The 19,448-nt window shown below is 39.8% G+C and overlaps 2 protein-coding genes across 11 annotated transcripts in view; one reads left to right on the forward strand and one right to left on the reverse strand.

The window, feature by feature from the left end:
* LOC140564091 (BTB/POZ domain-containing protein 7-like) overlaps nucleotides 1-16,558 on the reverse strand; it is a 51,360-nt gene extending 34,802 nt beyond the window's left edge. Inside the window, exons 1-2 of one of the 4 annotated variants that reach the window (XM_072689187.1) lie at nucleotides 16,534-16,558; nucleotides 9,596-9,723 (exon numbers count right to left, since the gene is read on the reverse strand). The gene's annotated coding sequence lies outside the window, so the exon portion shown is untranslated. Of the gene's footprint in view, nucleotides 1-9,595; nucleotides 9,944-16,533 lie in introns of those variants that run through there. The other 3 variants (XM_072689186.1, XM_072689188.1, XM_072689189.1) reach the window with 3 other exon arrangements.
* A 239-nt stretch (nucleotides 16,559-16,797) lies between these two features.
* Nucleotides 16,798-19,448, forward strand: part of LOC140564093 (protein unc-79 homolog) — a 53,583-nt gene continuing 50,932 nt past the window's right edge. For all 7 annotated transcript variants that reach the window (XM_072689193.1, XM_072689194.1, XM_072689198.1 and 4 more), the window contains exon 1: nucleotides 16,798-16,882. In XM_072689193.1, the coding sequence (XP_072545294.1) occupies nucleotides 16,861-16,882 (22 nt within the window). In that variant the 5' untranslated portion in view covers nucleotides 16,798-16,860. The remainder of the gene's footprint in view (nucleotides 16,883-19,448) is intronic.

The following is a 19,448-nucleotide window of genomic DNA, read 5'->3' on the forward strand; positions in this document are numbered from 1 at the left end:
AAGAACAAAGCTTAGTTTCAGGTTTCTCCTGGACGCCCCCAGCCAGCACAGCGTGGATGTGTTCAATACCATCACCAGCTCGCCTGATTTACCATCATCAAGCACTGATTTACCAACCAGGTGTTGGATGATATCTATACATAACACTAGACACCCAAGAGGAGAGCTTTGGAGAGGTTTTACTGAACACAGTGATGGAAAACCACGCCTTCTGGTATGAACATTATTAGTATTTATTCTATCTGTGTTTTACTGAGAAAAACACTTACTGCCAGATAAAGAGCTTGTTATTATGATTCCCACATGTACCTTAATTTTTTTGCATGAGACTGTACAAGCAATTAGCCATTATTCACATTAATACCACGCAAAACACTGACGTTATCTACACAGTAGGACATATGGGCATTCTGACTCATCGCTGACTCAAACACGCAGTAAGTGACTTCTGCATGAACGTGAAAAAGGAGAATGTAAAACAACAACAACAATAACAATAACAGTGCTTCAACTTAGAAACTGTGAACCCACTGGTGGAACTAGAGCAGTGACACATTAACCAAAGCTACTCAACAGTGACAGGAAGAAATGTGGCTCATTAACTTACGAGCATTAGAAGTGCTCTTGACTTGCATTTAGCCTTCAATCTTTTAAATGTTACCCTCAGGCAAGTCAGTCAAAATAAAACATAAGCCAGAGCTTACATTTGGAAAACCCCATTGCAACATCACAGCGTGCACCAGGTGCTGGAAATCTTAACTTTTCTCAAGACTTTCATAATGACAAGCTTGACTGATTAAATGGAAGCTAATGCCTCTGAGATTAAAGAGAAAAAAAATGGTGAAAATCCCCTTAGGCCAAATGTAGCCTAGTTGATCAGCCAGGACACGTTAGTGTCTGAAGTGTGCTTCTTCCCACCCCTCCCCCAAATGAAGCTATGAGGGTATTGTAGCCAAAAAATGGAGTACTAAGCTTTGTTTGCCAATCAGAATAATCTTGACTATAAATTTATATTATATATAAAAATAATTGACAATTTTACAAAGCTTGTTAACAATTAGGCTTGATGACGTTTCCCATTTTTATCACTTGAATAAAAGAGGGAAAATACTGACAGCAAAGACCAGACATATGCATAATCTAGAAAGCCCAAAATATAGAAGTGCCTCACTTTTTACAGCACTCAAAAAGATGCATATTTTGCAAATTGTGTAGAACTGCTTATTTGGTATGGTAGCATGACTGTCAGCTTTGAGAACACACACTGCTTCCACTGCAGAGGATCATAAATGTCGAGTAACTAAATAGTAAAACCAAATTTAAAAAGCATAATACACAAACAGAATAAACCGCGGTTCCTGCAGGGAAGGGACATGAGTTCTAAACTGCACATGAGTCCAAACATTTCAGTAATCGGGGTTGTCCGTGTTCTCAGGCACGTACACTTGCTTATCCAAAAGAAAACTAGTTTTTCCATCTGCATTTTGGCCTCCACAGAAATGCTCTTTAAAGCAACAGTATGCAACAATTGTACCCTGCTGTTATTGTAAAACAGCAGTTTCAAAATTTTGACACTCCACTGACTGTAACCGGGAGAATGGTGGCTCAGTCAATGCCACTCCAGGCTGGAACTCTGCTACTCAAACTATGGATCTTTGGTGCAGTGTGAATGAGACCTCCTGCCACAACTGTGCATCACAGAGCAACTATAGTCATATTTGTGTAAAATCATTTACACAACATTACTCTACCTCATCAGACAACATAGTTTATTCACTTCAGATGCAGATTCTGTAGCTCTTAGCTTGTCCACAATGCACATGTACAGCGGCCCATGAACAGGAGTTAATTGCAAGGTGAATTACACTCACTGTCTGGAGGGGGAGCCCAAGAGCACAGAAATAAAAATTCTCACTTAATCCTCCTTTAAGTCACTAAAAACTGAGCTCTTGAAAGATTTTTCCCCATTAGCTCCATGTATGCTGTTTGTATGGGTTCATTTTTCACATAACCATTTTCCAACCTATCTCTCTATCTGTTGTTGAGAGTAGAGCTGGACAATATGACAATATTTGATCATATCGTGATAAGTTTTGTTATCGTGGTACACAATATGCCTTTATGAGTGTATCGTGGATATCACAGTACATTTCGTTACAAAGTGTAATCAGTCTGATTAAATTCAAAAGCGTGCAGCATATTTGGAGTAAAAATCACAGTACTCAGTATGGTACCACTGGTTCTTCTTTTTCCATTTTATATGATGCATCTTTACACAAATACAGGGAACAATACACACGCAGTAAAGATCATTAGATAAATAGCAAATACATATATGGTATTTGTTTTGGATATTACATTTTCCTGCCTGCTAGTGTGGACGCAGGGTTAGAACTGAACAGGCTGTTTGTTACTGTGACTGATATATGTAAATCATGTCTGCTCTGATTGACTGCCTAGTGTTGTTCCTCATTGAAAAAGCACTCCTGACGGTCCTTGTAGCTGCATCGTGAATGGGTGGGTCTGAAGCACTTGTTGGATAGATAAATATATGTAAATGTGTTGCTTCACAAAAAAAAAAAAAAAAAAAAAAAAAAAAAGTAATTCAAACCAGGTTTCCTTGTATAGACTAGAGATTGAGTGGTACGTTCAGAAACCATATTAACCATTTATATAAAAAAAATAAAATAAAAATAAAGTACTTTATTTTCTCATTGGGGAACAAATCATTTAAATAGAAACACTAGTTTCATTGAGGTTAGTTGAGCTGAAACTTCTCATTTAGCCATTCAGCACTGACCGATAACCTTTTTCATATTTTATTATTTCTTTTGCATCTTACACACTGAAAAAATGAGGATCAATCTTTGTACTATTATATTATTGTACTGTATTGTGTTATATTACTATTATATGTATTTGTGGAAAGAAAAGATATGATGTGTAAAACAATTAATAATTGATAGACTAAAAAATGAATGATTTCTCGCCCCAGTTATATACAATAATCAAAGCTATAATGGACTGATTCATAAATTATGGAAACACACAACAGTAGGTAACAATGTGTGGTCCAGTTACAATAAATTGTGACATGAAATTTATGACATGAGGAAATTGGTCACGAGTTAGCTCAAACAGGAATCTGCATGTGGTGTATGGATCACTGTAAGAGGAACTCATGAGGCAGGGATGAGTTAAAGGAGTTTCTCTCATTCCCTTTCTGTGACCTCTGCTGGCAGTCAGTCAGGGCCACTGAGACGAGCCAGGCCACCGAGCTGTCAGCCAAAACCCTGAAGCAGCTACGTAAGCGTCGAAGCGTGCACACAAACAGCTGGCCCCAGACCAGCTTTTGGGCAGTGCCTGCATTTGGCCAGCATAGCAGATGTGGGCCACGGATGAGAGCTTTGGATCATGATGCCTGCTCCAAGACCTGAGAGAATGACAGTGCATCTGCTGACACAAGACAGGAATTTACATCCAGGTCTTTTCACAGTCCAAAATAGCAGGTTACTGAGGGTAGAAATGGCACCAGTGCTTTATGACAGAAGGATGTAAAGGTGCCATTTTAAAGCAACAACATGTAGCATTTTACCTTAAAATTGCAGTTTTAGAATCATGTTGAGGCTTCACTGACCTGTAATAAGAAGAGTGGCATTTATATTGTTGCTACTTTGGGCTTTAGTGAAGTGGGCAGGACAACGCCTGTCCAGTATCTTTCAGCTTCTCCAGAAATGCATGTGTAAAGTCATGTGTCTTAAAGCGCAATTACACCCAACTGTATTGGGAGCCCAAGAGCAAGAAATACTGATTCTTGAATAATGCTGCTTTAACAACATTGAATTAGAAATAAAACTGATTTGAAATTAGAATATTAAATAAGTCAATCAATTTTACTCTCTGTATTCTAGCAACGTACGTAAGTAATTTTGATAGATCTTTGATATTTTTCTGGCACGTATAATGTCAAGTCAAATGACAATATACATTGACATGCAAATGACATTTTCGTATAATGCAGAAATGGTATGAGTTTTTTTTTCACCCTTTCAGAAAAGATCACAGTTTCACGGTGTCACAGTATATGGTATTTCACAATTCGTCCTCATCACTGTCATTATATCATACACTGACTCTTTACTACAGTTAAAGCTTCAAACAATTTATTAATCAAAGTATATGTAAAATAACTTCCTTTTAAAATAAACAAATAGAACTGTGTGCAAGCTGGAGTTCTTTTTAACTATTTTGTTTCCAGCTAATGATTATTTTTTATTAGTTATTAATCTGCAAATTAAACTGATAATTATTTTCTCTATTAATCGATTGACTGTTGGGTTGTTTAAAACCCTTTAAATAGGAATTGGTGTGATTTTCTGTTGGGCTGCATTTCTTTTAATACCAGTGTTAAGTAAATGTACACCATTTGGTAACCATAAATGTTTATACCATCGATTAGCTTAAACTGGTATACTGCTTAAGCCCTATCCTTGTGTAACGCCAATTTTTTCTGCTTGTTTTCTGCTCAGCTTCAAATAGACTTTTCCCCCAGAAACAGCTCTGTCTTCATGTTGGTTTATTCTTTTCGACAGTAGATGCAGTCTTACTTACATTGCAATATTTTTTTGCTTATTTAAAAATGTGTGGGTTGGGCGCAAGTGGTACAGCAGTTTAAGCGTTGGCCCTGGTCAGATCAATGACCGGTCTACTACATTCCACTACTCTAAGTAGTTCCTCCAGTCATTTGTGTATGCACAAATGAACTTTACTAAAACAAACAAAAAAAACCCGAAACAAACAGAACTCAAAAACAGAAAATGAAAAACACTGTCATGTCAGTTTGGTTATACATTGATTTTTTTATGAACTGCCTTGGCTGTATTTCACCGCCTACTATTTCAGCGAGGGTTTTCATAAAGTAGTGCAAAAAAATTCTGGCACCACACAGACCACATAGTCTGACAAATTCATTCTTCCAACTGCTCAATGGAAACCACAGAAATACTATCTATCCATCTTATAGGCTACACCATGTATTGTTGCTTGTGTCAGTATGTTTTTCCAGCAGGGACATTGCTGACTCAACAGGTTTAAACGTTTCTGCACTGAATACTTGCTAATATGTAACAGTCAGCCATACATCCCCCCCCCCCGAGGTCAAAAACGCAACATACAGCAACGTCAACAATTCTCTTTCAGATATAAATACTAAACAATGGCAGCCTGTGTATCCTGCAATCATGTTTAGCCCACACAGTGGCAGACAGCGGAAACTACAGGAATCAAACACTCCTGAAGCCAACGGGACAAAAGGCTAGTGAAATATCACTCTCACTCAACTGCAAAAAAAAAACTGCAGTACATAGTGGCTTGAGTAAACAGTGAATAAACATTCATAAAAACCATCAGAATCACTGCTCCCATATCTCCCCCCCAACCAGAATTTTCACTACAATTACTTTTATATTTAAATCGCTGAGCTCACCCAATTCACTCCATTTGTTTTAGTAATTTCCTTTTGCCACCCACTCCCCGATCACACTATGCCATGAGTGATTGGAGAGTGAGTTAGCTCAGGCTTCCTCCGAGTCAAATGAACAGAGCCACTGGATCTTTTCGAAGTGCAGCTAACTCAACGTCATTGGACAAATGACCTGTACAGTCTGGGACTCATCCTGGAGTCACTGAGTGCAGGAATATACCCTGGACAGGGAGCCTGTCCTTCGCAGGGTATTATACAAACCAATTTGCTCACACCTAGAGGGCAACCTATGGGCTTTCGGAAATGGACGACGAGGTCATATTTACTAACCATTAGTAGGAAAGCTTTTTAAAATCTGTTGTCCTTTTAGTAGGAAAATATACTCATTACATACACGTCTGCCTGCTACCCTAGACTTTATACTGAATAAGGGAAAATATTAGGGCTAGAATCTAGGCTTCCTCATTGATTGACGGTGCCAGTGTGTGTGTTCAGGTGCTTTGGGCTTGATGGGACATCCAATTATTTTATTTCTGCCATTAATTGAAGTAAATGTCCTTGTGTGGGAGATTAATACAATAGTTACAGAAAGTCATAGAAACCAGAAAAGATATGTTTGGGAGTTACACTGCTGACTTAAAAAAGCCGCCTTCTTAGCTTTCAGAAAGCTGGATCTGCCAGTGTAAAGCGACGGTTTAAACACTTTCATTATATGAAGACATACAGTCAGTTATTGTCAAGCAAAGGACGTTTAATGAAATGCTTACTTTGACTTTAAGGTTAATCAACAGAAAAACAGTCTTTAGTGGCAGCCCTAGATTTCTTTCTATACTTTTGCTCACCTACCAATTGGGTGGTCTGCCACCAATGGTGCCATAATCCAGTCTGTAAATATCAGGAAATAAAAGCTGAATTTCAGATACATTGTGTTTTATCTGTCTTTTCAGCTCAAACCCAAAATAACTAAGATACTCAACCAGAGTTTTCGTATATTTAAATAATATTCAACACAAGGCCTGTCAAAGTCCACCCTGAGCAAAGTCCGCTAGCTTACAACCATAAGGCCTTTCAGTGACACAAGGGACATGAGATAAACAAACAACACACACGTGCCTCTGAGATGCAAGCATGGCACAAGGAGTGTTTGCTTATGATCTACTGCTCAGTTCTGTTTATGGCTGAGCGACGACCCTCAAACAGCAAATCTGAATGGAGTGCTGTGATGAGCCTGACAAACCTCCTTTTTATTAAGCTGAAAGCTAACACTAAGATTTTGGTTAGCATTTGCATTAAAGCCGACATCCTTTTTTTAATGCACAAACGTCAAATGTTTGTGGACACCCCTTCAAAAAGTTGTACCCATTCAAGACCGATGTGCTGAGTACGGCCAAAAGAACTCAGACTCAGATAAACATCACGGCCCACAACTGGTATCATGCCTAATGCCAATCATGGGCTAAAGTATAGAGCCCCACCCCCAGCATTGAGCTGCGAAACAGTGGAGCTGTGTTCTCTGAAATGATGGTGCTTCATCATCCAGTACTTTTAGGATGAGTTGGGGATGAGGTGGGGTGGTGATCATCAAACGTCCTGACCTCCCTAACACTCTCATTGCTGAATGCAATCACATCCTCACAGCAATGCTCTAAAATCTTGCAGAAGTGCTCTCTTTTCTTTTATGCCCTTGATTTCAGAATAAACAGTGAATGAGCAGGTGTCCCAATACTTTTGCCCATATTGTGTAAGAGGGATTGTTCATATATTGGTAACACTAGACTTGAACTGCAGACCGCCTCTCTAAATAAAGGAAAATGTTTTTTTCAGGCATACAGCAGCACTTACACAGAAGATGAGATGAGGTCTTGTTGAAGTATGCACAAGACTGTAACAGAGATTTCTGCGTACCCCAAATTCAAACTTATCGCAATCTCTGAAAACCAACAGAAATCTTTTCACATACTCCATCAGCTCACTGACTTCTTTTAAAGTGAAACACAGCATTAAGAATGGTCTCTGAGCTAGCTGAGTGGTTTCGCTCGTTGACAGGTGGGAGTGTTGAGAAGGGAAGGTGAAAGATGATGATGATGATATTGGTTAATATTCATTTTCCCCACCAGCTGCTGCTGCATCAGTAGATTACAGAATTATATGAGAACAACAATTTTATCTTCTAAACTATTTGATTGTGCTTAATATGACAGAAAGTACGTGAAGTACATGAATTTAATATGGTTAAAAGGTCCATTCTAAGTTCGGTGTGACCTTAAGGCCTGCTGTAGCACCAGAGCGTGTTTCATCTCCTACATAAAAGAGCAGCTCATGAAACAGCCGGCTAATTTGGGAGAGAATATATCTGAGGAGCACTAGATCAAGTCACCTGATCTACAGAGGATGTTTATTTTGACAGCAAAGCGATAAGTAATATTAACAAGGAAATTCCACATTTTGTTCAGGATTTCTCCATTATGTAATCATTGAGCTGTGAAGACCAGTCTGAAGTAAGATGGTTTACTATAGAGAAACTAAAACACTGAGGTACTTACAGCAGCGGTGAGCCACAGTTTTATTTTTATGACCACTGAATCTACGTGAGTCTTTATGAGCATGTCAATAATGGTTAAAAGACTTTTACTCTACTATTCCTAACCATTTCATGGACCACCTTTCTGTGGAGGAGCTTTGAGAGGCATTAGAGGATTCCATTTGTCCCGTCACCACCGATGTGAACAATCCTGGCGTTTATGTAGAACAGGGCATTTCATATTGTTTCAGACTCTGCTTGTGTCTTAACCACTTAATTATGCAGATATTTAGGAAACAAATGGGTGAATTTCCTTTTACACGACTTTGTGGGCTTTATTCAAGGTCATACCCACCCTCTGAATCAGCACATTTGAGGAAGGAAAAAAAAAATGCAACCTAAAGGGTGCATCAGAGTCAGACTTAGGGGTGCGTTAACTAATGGTGGGAGGACACAAAAACCTTAGTTATAATGCAAAAGACATGCATGTCATGCCATCATCCAAGATTACACACATTTAGCTGTCTCCCCTGAGGTCCTAACCCAGTACCACATTTTTGACAGTCATCTCTGTTTCATCTCAGCCTGTCTACATCGACCAATTGTGGGATTACCCGACACTTACCTGAGATTACCTGTTTATGGCGTGTAAAGGAAATACTAATTCCTGTCACACTTATAAGCCTTTCATGACTGGTCAGACTATTTGGCTGGCAAAGGTACTTACCAGGCTCTTGGTAAGTTCAAGCAGGCAAACAGGCATAGAAAGCAAAAGCAGGGTACGACATTCCCAGCTCTAGAGCCCTAGTGTGACTTGAAAGCCACTGCCTCTGAAATCTTTGCATTTCAGATGTTCTTATGGAGGAAGGACTGGGGAGAAAGGAGGGCAAGGGCCACTGCCATAAACCATAAACCATAAAGCATAAAACAACAGGTTCCAGCATCCGCACACAATGACTGGATACCTGTCTTCTGTGCAAACAGGATACACGATGCAGATGCAAACACAATTGCAATGCTTTCACAAGGCTACTGGGACGCTTACGTCAAAAGAGTGGAGAACTCGGGCTCATCATTAAATGTTCAATGCAATCAATCAATCAATCAATCAATAAATAAATAAAAGCCCACACTGTGTGTGTGTGTGTGTGTGTGTGTGTAGATATCATTGCAAGAATACAATGGCGACATAATACACACTGGAGGATTAGCATACCCACAGCGTGCAGAAGAAGCTCGTGAGAACAGTGCACAGGATTGCTTTGTTAGCACGAGCTCCGTGTTGCATCTCCGCCTGCATGCAAGCAAAGCCCTCATTTCTCGCGTGCTCTTTCTTTGCGTCCAGAAAGAAGCACGCTGGAAAGGCACATGGACCTCAGGAGAGGAGAGGAGAGCAGAGGAGAGGAGAGCAGAGGAGAGGAGAGGTCCATGAACAATACGAGCAAACCAAAACACACCTATCATGTCATGACGGGGGCAAACGCTGATACGCTATTTTATCACTCGCTCGTGCAACTGAGAGAAACCATGAAACCAAACGAGCTCGGGTTAAAAGTTCGCGATTTGAAGAAAACGGCAAACCCGTCGCTCACCTTTCTAACCCGGAGTCCTGTTTCTTTCTTGTAGCGCTGCTGCAGCACCGACCGAGTCGCTGGTTGAACTGCAACAGCCTCCCTCCTCCTCCCTCCTCCTCCCCGCCTGGGTGAAGTTTAGGGATTTCCTTCCAAGAAGCACAAAGACACCTACATTACAGCTCGACTCCCCGCAATCGCCGCGACATCCAGCCCCTTATCCTACAAGCACTAAAGCCCCGGCTCGTCGCACTTGTTGGCCTCCCCGGGGTGCGGGCATTTCTGTGGAAGTTGAGTGTTCGTGCTGGTTTTGGTGCTCGGTGTTGTGGCCTGAGCCGAATGACGTTGGTAGCTCTGTTTCAGGACCGACTCACTCACTCCGCCGAGCTCAGACGGGATCTAGGCGTTAGTGTGTTCTCTGGCGCCCAGCAGTGGCCAGTGGAGGCATTACACACGCACTTCACGCCTCATTGACAAAACTGAGAAAATGTTCACACGACAGGCTTTTATTTGGTGTGTATGTTTTTATATGTAAAGCAAAATCCTTGTGTGTGCATGTGTGTATGTGTACAGACTCATATTGATATGTGTGTAAATCTATATGTACTTATATTACGTTACATTCACATTTATACATGTATGTGATTTGTATGTATTTATATACAGTGGCCCCTGTTAAGGGGTGGGGTATACATATTAGGCAGCAAGTGAACAGACAGTTTGAATTGAATGTGTTGGAAGCAGGAAACTTTGACAAGGGCCACATAGTGATGGCTAGAGCAGCTCCATAATGCCAGGTTTTGTGGGGTGTAGAGTGTGTGGCTGGTGTGGTTGGTGTGGCACAACAGATAACGCCACTACCTGCCACTGAGCTACCACACCATGTTGGAGACTGGGGTTCGATTCCCGGGCTGGGGTTCGATTCCCGGGCTGCGCTACACCAATAAGAGTCCTTGGGCAAGACTCCTAACACTACACTGACCCACCTCTGTAATACCAGTAATCTTGTAAGTCGCTATATAAAAGTATAAAAGTAAATGTAGAGTGTTCCTGGAATGCAGTGGTCAGCACCTACCAAAAGGTGGTCCAATGAAGGACAACTGGTGGTGACGGTGGTGTCAAGCTCATCAATGTGCGTGGGGAGTGAAGGCTAGCTCAGAGGAGCTACTGTACACAAATTCCTAAAAAGTTTTACTTTGATGGATCAGGTGGCCCTATATATATATATATATATATATATGTATATATATATACATATATATATATATATATATAAATATATATATGAGAGTGGTGGCTATATATGTTATATATATGTTCCTCTATTGATATGAATGAAAGAACATTTTCTTATATGTAGTGTGTGTGTGTGGGTGTGTGTGTACTCACTGCCCCTAGTTCACTTGTGTGTGTGTGTGTGTGTGTGTGTGTGTGTGTGTGTGTGTGAGTGTGTGTGTGTGTGTGTGTGTGTGTGTTCACTACCACAGATGGGTTAAATGCGAAGGACACATTTCACTGTACAGTGTACATATATATATTTGTTCCTCTATTGATATATTGATATGAATGAAAGAACATTTTCAGTACAATGTGAAACCGTTCTGCTTAGCATGTGTACTCCAACAGCTAGTAGAAAGCCTTCCCTGGACAGCAGAGACAGTTACTCAAACAAAACAGAGAAACTATTTCTAAGAACTGGGTTTCAGAATAAACAATACATGTGCAGGTGTCCCAATACTTTTGTCCATACAGCGTATATACAGTATATCTTCAAAGGCACAAAGAAATGGGAACTCAATACAGCAATCAGTCAGAAGGGGGCGACTCAAGGCTATAGTCTTATTCATTGCACATTGGAACATCAGATCAGAAGAGTAAATCACCATTTATTAGTAATAACTCAAATAAACAGTATGCACTAGTAAAACAAATAATTCTAGTTAAAACTCAAGTTTCCTGTGAATGTACAATTAGTACATTTAGTGTTAAAAACTAAATTAGTTAGGCTTGCCATAGAAATATGACTTTCTATGAGCAAAACATGCTTTACAGAGATCCTGTATTCAGTTGTCACTAGAATCATATTCTTACAGCTTGTTTCTGACTTGCCATACCATGTAGTACTGAAGAATTAACCCTCAACAGTCTAAACAACCTGGGCAATCATATTAGGGATCTCATTTGTTCACTTGTTTTGGTTTTAGGAGTGAAAGGAGTCATCTCTACGCCACTTTAACTTGTCATCTCTTTCTCATGTATTGCCTACAGGGTTGATTTTGAGGGCACAGATATTCAGCACAGAATCCAAGACCATGCTGAAACTGTTCCATGATGTCTAACTGAGTGCAGAGTTACTAGATATGTGTTTGCAGTATCCAGGCAGTGTGTATACTCTTTAAAATGGGACATCTGCTGTGGTGACTTCTCTGACCTCTGGCTTCCTCTTGAGGGACACAAACACAGCTGTTTGTCACTACTTGCAGTATCATTTTGTGGTGGTTTTCCATGCTTAGGCTAAATCTAGCGAGATTTCTCAGCTAAACTGAAGTCATTTAGTCTAGTGCTAAGCTTAACCCAGTGTCTGTCTTGTAATGAAATTAAAATGAATGTTTTGTGTATGATCATGAGGTCTTTTTTGCTGCTCAGTCACACAGTAGTGCAGAAGAATTTGTATCAGACATCAGTTCTTTAACCTCTTTAATTCACAGGACCATTACATCCTACAGCGTCTTAACTTATAGGAGTGATTTGTGGTGTTTTTTTAGAAGCATAATCAAGCACTTCTTTTGATAAATGCGAATACTTCGGTCCTAATGTGAGATTCCTGTGACATCTCTTCCCACGTCAAACTCTGAAAACAAAGTGAAAGATGAGAATGTGAGAGAATCTAATTGTAGCCGTTCTCTTGGGACCGTGGAAGCAGTGGATAGTTTTGGGTCATTACCATGGCTTGGGGGTCCTCCCTGTTGGTAGGATAAACTGTTTTGCACAGTCATAACAGGACATACCATTTCACATCGTCTTTATGGTGTACACACATATACACAGGATACTTCGTTTGGAGGAGAAATTCTTCAACAGAATTCGGATCAAAAATGCTTTTAGGCCTGAGAGGACGGGTCAGGGCTCTGGCACGAGCAAAGCTGGCCCAACAAGACCACAGGTCAAATATCTACTGCAAACCACCTAAGGACAAGATTGGACCCGGGGTAAATATCAAATATATCCAGGAAAACTGTTCATAAGTTTCATAATAATATTCATAAGTTGTCACTTGTTATATTATTCATTGTTTCTTGAATTCACACAATAATTAATCTGTAGGATAAGGATTTGAATATGATAATTATTTTAGAAAAAGTAAATAAGTAGTTTATGAACAAATGTATATATGAATATATTATATTACTTATATCTATCTATATACAACCTATGAACAATATATATGATAAATCATATACAGTATAAGTAAAACTTGTATATGTATGTATGTGTATATATATCAATAAATAAATAACACACACACACACACATATATATATATATATATATGTAAAAAAAACATTAGATTGGTTTAATTCAATTTGTAAGTGATTTGTTATTTAGTATGTATTGCTGAAATTATTCCAGTTTTACTGCTTGTTACCAGTTTTAGTTGCCATTTTACAGTGTACATACTAAGAAATTAAAACAATATCTGTTTAAAGAAATCATCTACACATGGTTTTCCTTGTGAATGAAGAACCATTTACACATTCAGGTTCTTTGGCTTGTCATGGTTCTACATATATAAAATATATAGAACCACACTGTGTTTATTTTAGAACTTATCTGCAAAAAAAGGGGTTTCAAATGATTGAAAACACTGATTCCAAACTTTTGAACAGCGACTTTAAACTTCTAAATGGTAATGCACAGTAAGACAACAGTTAACAGATACTTGTTGCTGGGCTGTGATGTAGCCTGTTTGGTGTTTGGTAAGATTCAGAAATCAAACACCTTCTAATTGAATAAAACTAGAAAATAACTAACTGATTTCTATCAGTTACAGTATTTCTTTTACTATTTTGCACTCAAGTTCAGCCAACTAAACCCCAGCTTAAAGTCCTCGAATCCTTAAAACGATCTCTTGTATAATCAGGCTGGCTGTGGATGAGTGCATAGGTGTGTACATGGTATACAACCCCAGTATAACCAGTGTTTTATTAATAACCACTGTATTAAATTAACACCTACACCACCCGGTCACTAACGAACACCAGAAGTGTTAATTCAACACGGGGGACGTCTGTGCCAGCGCTGTGCATTCTGGCCAACATGTGAAGTGATAATAAGTCTTTTTTCCCACATCCCTATCATGTCTCCACAGCAAACAGTGTTTACCATGTCCGTCTTTGCACTTGCTCTTCTGGTCCCGGCGGGTTGGATCATGCACCATATCCCAGTTTACCGGCAAAGACCACCTCCTCAAGACTGACTTGACGGCCCACCTGCAACACTGACGCTCTGTCATATCTTCATATACAACATAACTGTTATTGTTGACTGTAATAAATAATGTTACCTGTGGCATGTAAATGTGTTGGTACTGTGTATTGACCTGGGTGTTTCTTTGTGAAAGAAGGCAAATGATGCTGATTAGTTATATTATTAGTACGACATGAAGGATTTGGTTCCAAAATACAATAAAAATGTCATTCTGATGAATTGTGTGCTTTACATGCACATGAAAACTCAGTGTTATGTGATTAATTCTCCATTGTCTGCTATGGTTATGGTAAGAAACCATAACCATATCATTATTACCATGCATTACCATAATGGATTTCAGAATGAAGCTCTTCATATTCAGTTAATATTCAGTGAAAAAAAGCAACTGTCTGTTTTTATGTTCATCACACATTTAAAGGGGTACTCTGCCGTATACGTGCCCACCCGCCTCCTACAACAGTGCCACAGTAATCCTGATAACACAATTTACTGGTTTAAAGACCAGGAAAGGCTACTTCTGATGAAGGTGAGAGGGACGTTTGTAGAACTATGAGCGCTGTGGGGTGACGCAGGAGGACAGGCTGTTATTTTCTGCTATCAGGCAAATGCCGAAGTAAGGCAGAGAAGCTAATGCTACTGCTACGAAGAGGAACATCATATATATTTATTAGACTCAGTGGTTTCATCATTGGATTTCTTTATTGCAGTGGTTGTGTGGTGCATTTTTGTGATGCATGCTGGGTATTGTAGTAAAAGAGCACTGATGAAGGAAAACACAAAAAGGATACAAAAGGAATTGTTTCAAACTGCGTAAAACTACTTTACATGAACAGTAACACACAATATAACACTCGCTTCAGTGTATTAAACTCATGATCTCTTAACTGTGAATCAGAACATGTTTCTTTAAAGTATTGGAAATAACCTTTAACCTTTTTTAGGTGCTACACAAAACCATTTTATAAATGCTTCTATGAATAGCCAGGTACGAGAGATTTCCCTTGTATTTGAAGAACTACTTGACCGCTCAAAGAACCAGTTTAGCATAAGACTGAGCAAAGAAGAGCCAGACATCCACTGTGCACAACTCTCAGCTCCTGTTGCTGTTTAATTTTATACGTCATATCGAGGTTTTCCTTGTATTTGAAGAACCATTTAACCACACAAGAACAAGTCTAGCATTCAGAGGGTTTGTATTGGGCTAGGGCTGCACAATACATTGTTTCAGCATTGTCATTGTAATCTGGCATACACAACAGTCACATGTGCCATGTTAAATAACATTAAAGAAATGAAACAATTGGAATGTGCATTGTTCTCATTTTTACCATGACATATCTAGAGGCATATTTGTATCTATTCAATATTGTTTATTTTACTCCAATCTTGGATACATGGAGTGCACTATAAATAATTGTAATATGTTGGATCATTGACTTCTGGAGAAATTTGGTGCAATTTCTTGTATTTTTTTTTATATTGCTGAACAACAAAATATCATCAGTTTTTCCCCCCAATACCGTACAGTCCTATATTGGACAATTTCCTTTACTACAGAACCCTTGAATAATAATAATAATAATAATAACAATAACAATAATAATAATAATAATAATAATAATAATAATAATAAAATCTTTATTTCTATAGCACCTTTCATACATTGGAATACAGCTTAGTGCATTATGTTAAACATACATTATTAAAATAAATATTAACATGAAATAAAATGGACATTTGTCTGTTCATATCTTTTATTGATATGCCATATTCAGTTTACTCAGTGACAAAAACAACATTTGTCATTTTTGTGGATAATAAACTGGATTTTTTCCACTGTGCATCTGTGCGCTGTAAATATTTCACATACCCCTATAAAACAAGTCAAACTGAACCACCGCAGGCCACATGTAGACAAGTCTCTTAATGTACATTCAACAGGACAGTCTCAGAACTGGACAGTCTCAGAACAGGACAGTCTCAGAACTGGACAGTCTCAGAACAGGACAGTCTCAGAACTGGACAGTCTCAGAACAGGACAGTCTCAGAACTGGACAGTCTCAGAACAGGACAGTCTCAGAACAGGACAGTCTCAGAACTGGACAGTCTCAGAACAGGACAGTCTCAGAACTGGACAGTCTCAGAACAGGACAGTCTCAGAACAGGACAGTCTCAGAGGTGTGAATGTCCACCACATCCCTGCATCTCTAAAAACGGCCAAATCCTTTCTTAAAAACCAACTGTTGCACATCCAGCTCGTACAGCAGTCCCACACTACACGTTACACCAAACCCCCCTGTGCCATTTTACGCGCCTGTTTACATTCCCAGAGAACCCCCCTGAGGGCAGACTGATAGATGGTCTGTCCTAACAGCGTTCTGGATGTCAGAAATTAATATCACGAATGGCAACTGTTCGACACGGAACAGACCATTTGCCCGGAAAGGTGAGCAGGGAGATTAGCCTACCTTTGTTCAGTGATTTTTCCCAGGCTGAAGGATTGTGCGATTAACGTTTCAGGCTCGTTTAGGACAGAGGAGACGGGCTGCAGTGACACAGGACGGGTTGTGGGTCTTTATACGAGGAGAGATAAGGGCTGATGTGGTGAGAGTGGTACAACCTGAACTCGGGCTGGTGGAGGTGGTGGTGGTGCTGCTGCTGCTGGGGGGCGGAGGGTGCAGGAGGAGGGGGCTGTTCACTTTTTTTTTTCCAACACTGAGGAGGGGGGGGGCAGTGTAGACACCGCAGGGTTAAAGAACACCGTCGTGGGCTTTTTTGTGCGGCCAGTTTTCGACATGTCTACGAAAGCAGAGCAATGTAAGTATCCTCGGCACGCTTCGCTCGCTGCCTTCTCATTTATGTCCACGACGCTGTGGTGGTCAGTGTGTGTGTGTGTGCGTTATTTTTTGAGAATGGGGCTGTGGATGTGGGTAGCTGCCCTTGGTGATGAGGAGAGAGAGATAGAGACAGGGGGACGTTGCTAAGGCGAAGGAGCTGCAACACGTCCTCCTGCTGCAGGAGACGAGGCTGAAGCTCCGGGTTTTGCAGATTGGAGATAGAGAGCTGAGACGGTGGCTGTGGTCATACATGCTCTCCCTCAGGTGATGGTGATTGGCGTTAAGGCTTTTTGCGACTAAAACTGTAGCGATACGCCCTTTTTCTCAAGGTCGAGCTGCTTCTCATTTACCAGGAGGCTGATTATTAAACCCCTCACCTCAAACCTCCTGTAGGTTTCCAGGGCAGAAGCGTGTGGGTTAGATTAGACTGTAGGTTCTCCTGTTACAGTGAACAGGTGAGTCACTGCTGGGCACCAGCACAACTACAGAGTGGCTCAGTTATTACAAGCACAGCAGATATGCAGACTGTTCAGATATTATTAAATAAAAGGGTTATTTAATAATATCTGGTGGGACATGGTATCTGGTGGGGATGGTGGGACACCCCCACCATCCCCTGACTCCATGTCTCTCTCTCTCTCTCTCTCTCTCTCTGTCTCTCTGTGTCTCTCTCAGTCTTCTTATTATTCTTATGTTTGTGTTTTTTCCATTGAATTTCTGTTCTCCTCTCCCGGACTCGTTCTCTCAGTCTTCTTCTTTCCCCAGTTTCTTAGCAGCATCATTAAAACAGTCAAATCTTATTGCCAAAGCATTACAACAGTAATGACAAGAAAATACAACAGCAACAGTAATGACAATATAAGTAATAACATTAGTATTGAATAAAGATAATAATCATTCAAATGAAGGGCAAATGGCAAATTACTATATATAATATATGTATAACATTCAATTACTTTCTACACATTTATATATGGCCCACTCTAGAATTGCAGGTGCATTCCAAGTATGGAAAGATTAGACCCAAACCATTTAAACCAGTAACAGAGTTGATGTTTTCCACCCTTTTGTGCTTTAACTCCATATGTTAACCTCAAACTATGGCACGTCTAAAAACAGTTTCATTGGATTTTCAACACATTAATGTTTATTAGGAAGTGATTGGGAGATTCACTTAATATCACAATAAAATATTTTACCAATAATTATGACACTGTTGATTATTTCTTAACATATAACACAAAAAAATGAGATTAGGAGTTTGATATCTCAGTTTGATGTCTTCCACACTTCTTGCCAGAGAAAGTGTCATCACTGAGTGCAGGTCAAAGGTAACAGAGGTGACCAGAACACAGAAAGTAAAAACTATTTTTTAATAACTGAAATTACATATTCTATCTACAGTAGTTAGATATGCTTATGTAGTTACATGTATAACTGTTAGTAGAGTGAGAACAAAAACTGCAAATTAGACTTAATTACTTTATGTAAACTTCAATTGAGGAGGTGAAGACAGTCAGTAATGTGTGAGCTGAGAGTTAGTTAATATTTTGTGTATATTTAATATGTGCTTAAAATATACATCAAGCATCATAAAAAATGAATGGAAAGCTTGTTGAATTTTTTGTAGATTTTTTTCCTTTTTCTCCCATGAAAAAATTTGATATCGCCAATTAACCCACCTCTACAAAGCCCCCCCAGCACTAACAATGCTCCAGACACAAGGAGGGTAAGGACTTAACACATGTCTCCCCTGATACATGAAAAGCCAGTCACCGCCTCTTTTCCTGCTGCTAATGTGGTCCCCATCTCCACAGCACCAGCTAACATACGTCGGTGCCAGTCAGCATCGCTTAATAGTAATGAAGGGATAGAGCGCCCTCTATCCACCCAGAGAGCGCGTGGTCAGTTGTGCTCTCTCAGACTCCGGCCGCTGATGACAAAGCGCCATGGCTCAGGATTTGAACACGCAACCTCAGAGTCATAGTGGCAGCACATTATATTATATATACATCACATTGATCATTTTGTCCTCTGCCCTTCTGATATATCATCATATCTTTGTCTATCAGCCCCTCCATTGTCTTTCCTTCTCGTCTTTTTTTTTACTCTTTATCTTAGTCTTGTGTTTGTCCCCTTTATGTTTAATCTCTTTCATATGTTTGCTCTCTTGCTCTCTATGGCGGGCTAGTCTGTTATGGTCAGCTAGTCAGACAGACTGGAGTTACTACCTCTAACAGCTCACTCACTGGAAGTGTGGAATAACAATGGCTGTCTGTAGGGCTATAGCTGACCTGACCACCCAGATACTAAAGGCCATCTAATCATATACTAACAATATTGCAGGAGCACAGCTTCAGTACAGGCCTTACAAGGTGGGGTGGTAGATGTTGGTGCAGATGCTGTAACTAGAGACATTTTTTCAATTGGTTAAGCAATAGGTTTCTCCTATACTCTGCACAGTGTAATGATTGCAGTGATGAACAAAGGCAACAAAGAGTGGTGTGATGTGAAATAGTGCTTTGTTGAGGTGTCTTTATTGCAGT

This window comes from Salminus brasiliensis, chromosome 10 (genome assembly GCF_030463535.1).
Source record: "Salminus brasiliensis chromosome 10, fSalBra1.hap2, whole genome shotgun sequence".
Classification (NCBI taxonomy): domain Eukaryota; kingdom Metazoa; phylum Chordata; class Actinopteri; order Characiformes; family Bryconidae; genus Salminus; species Salminus brasiliensis.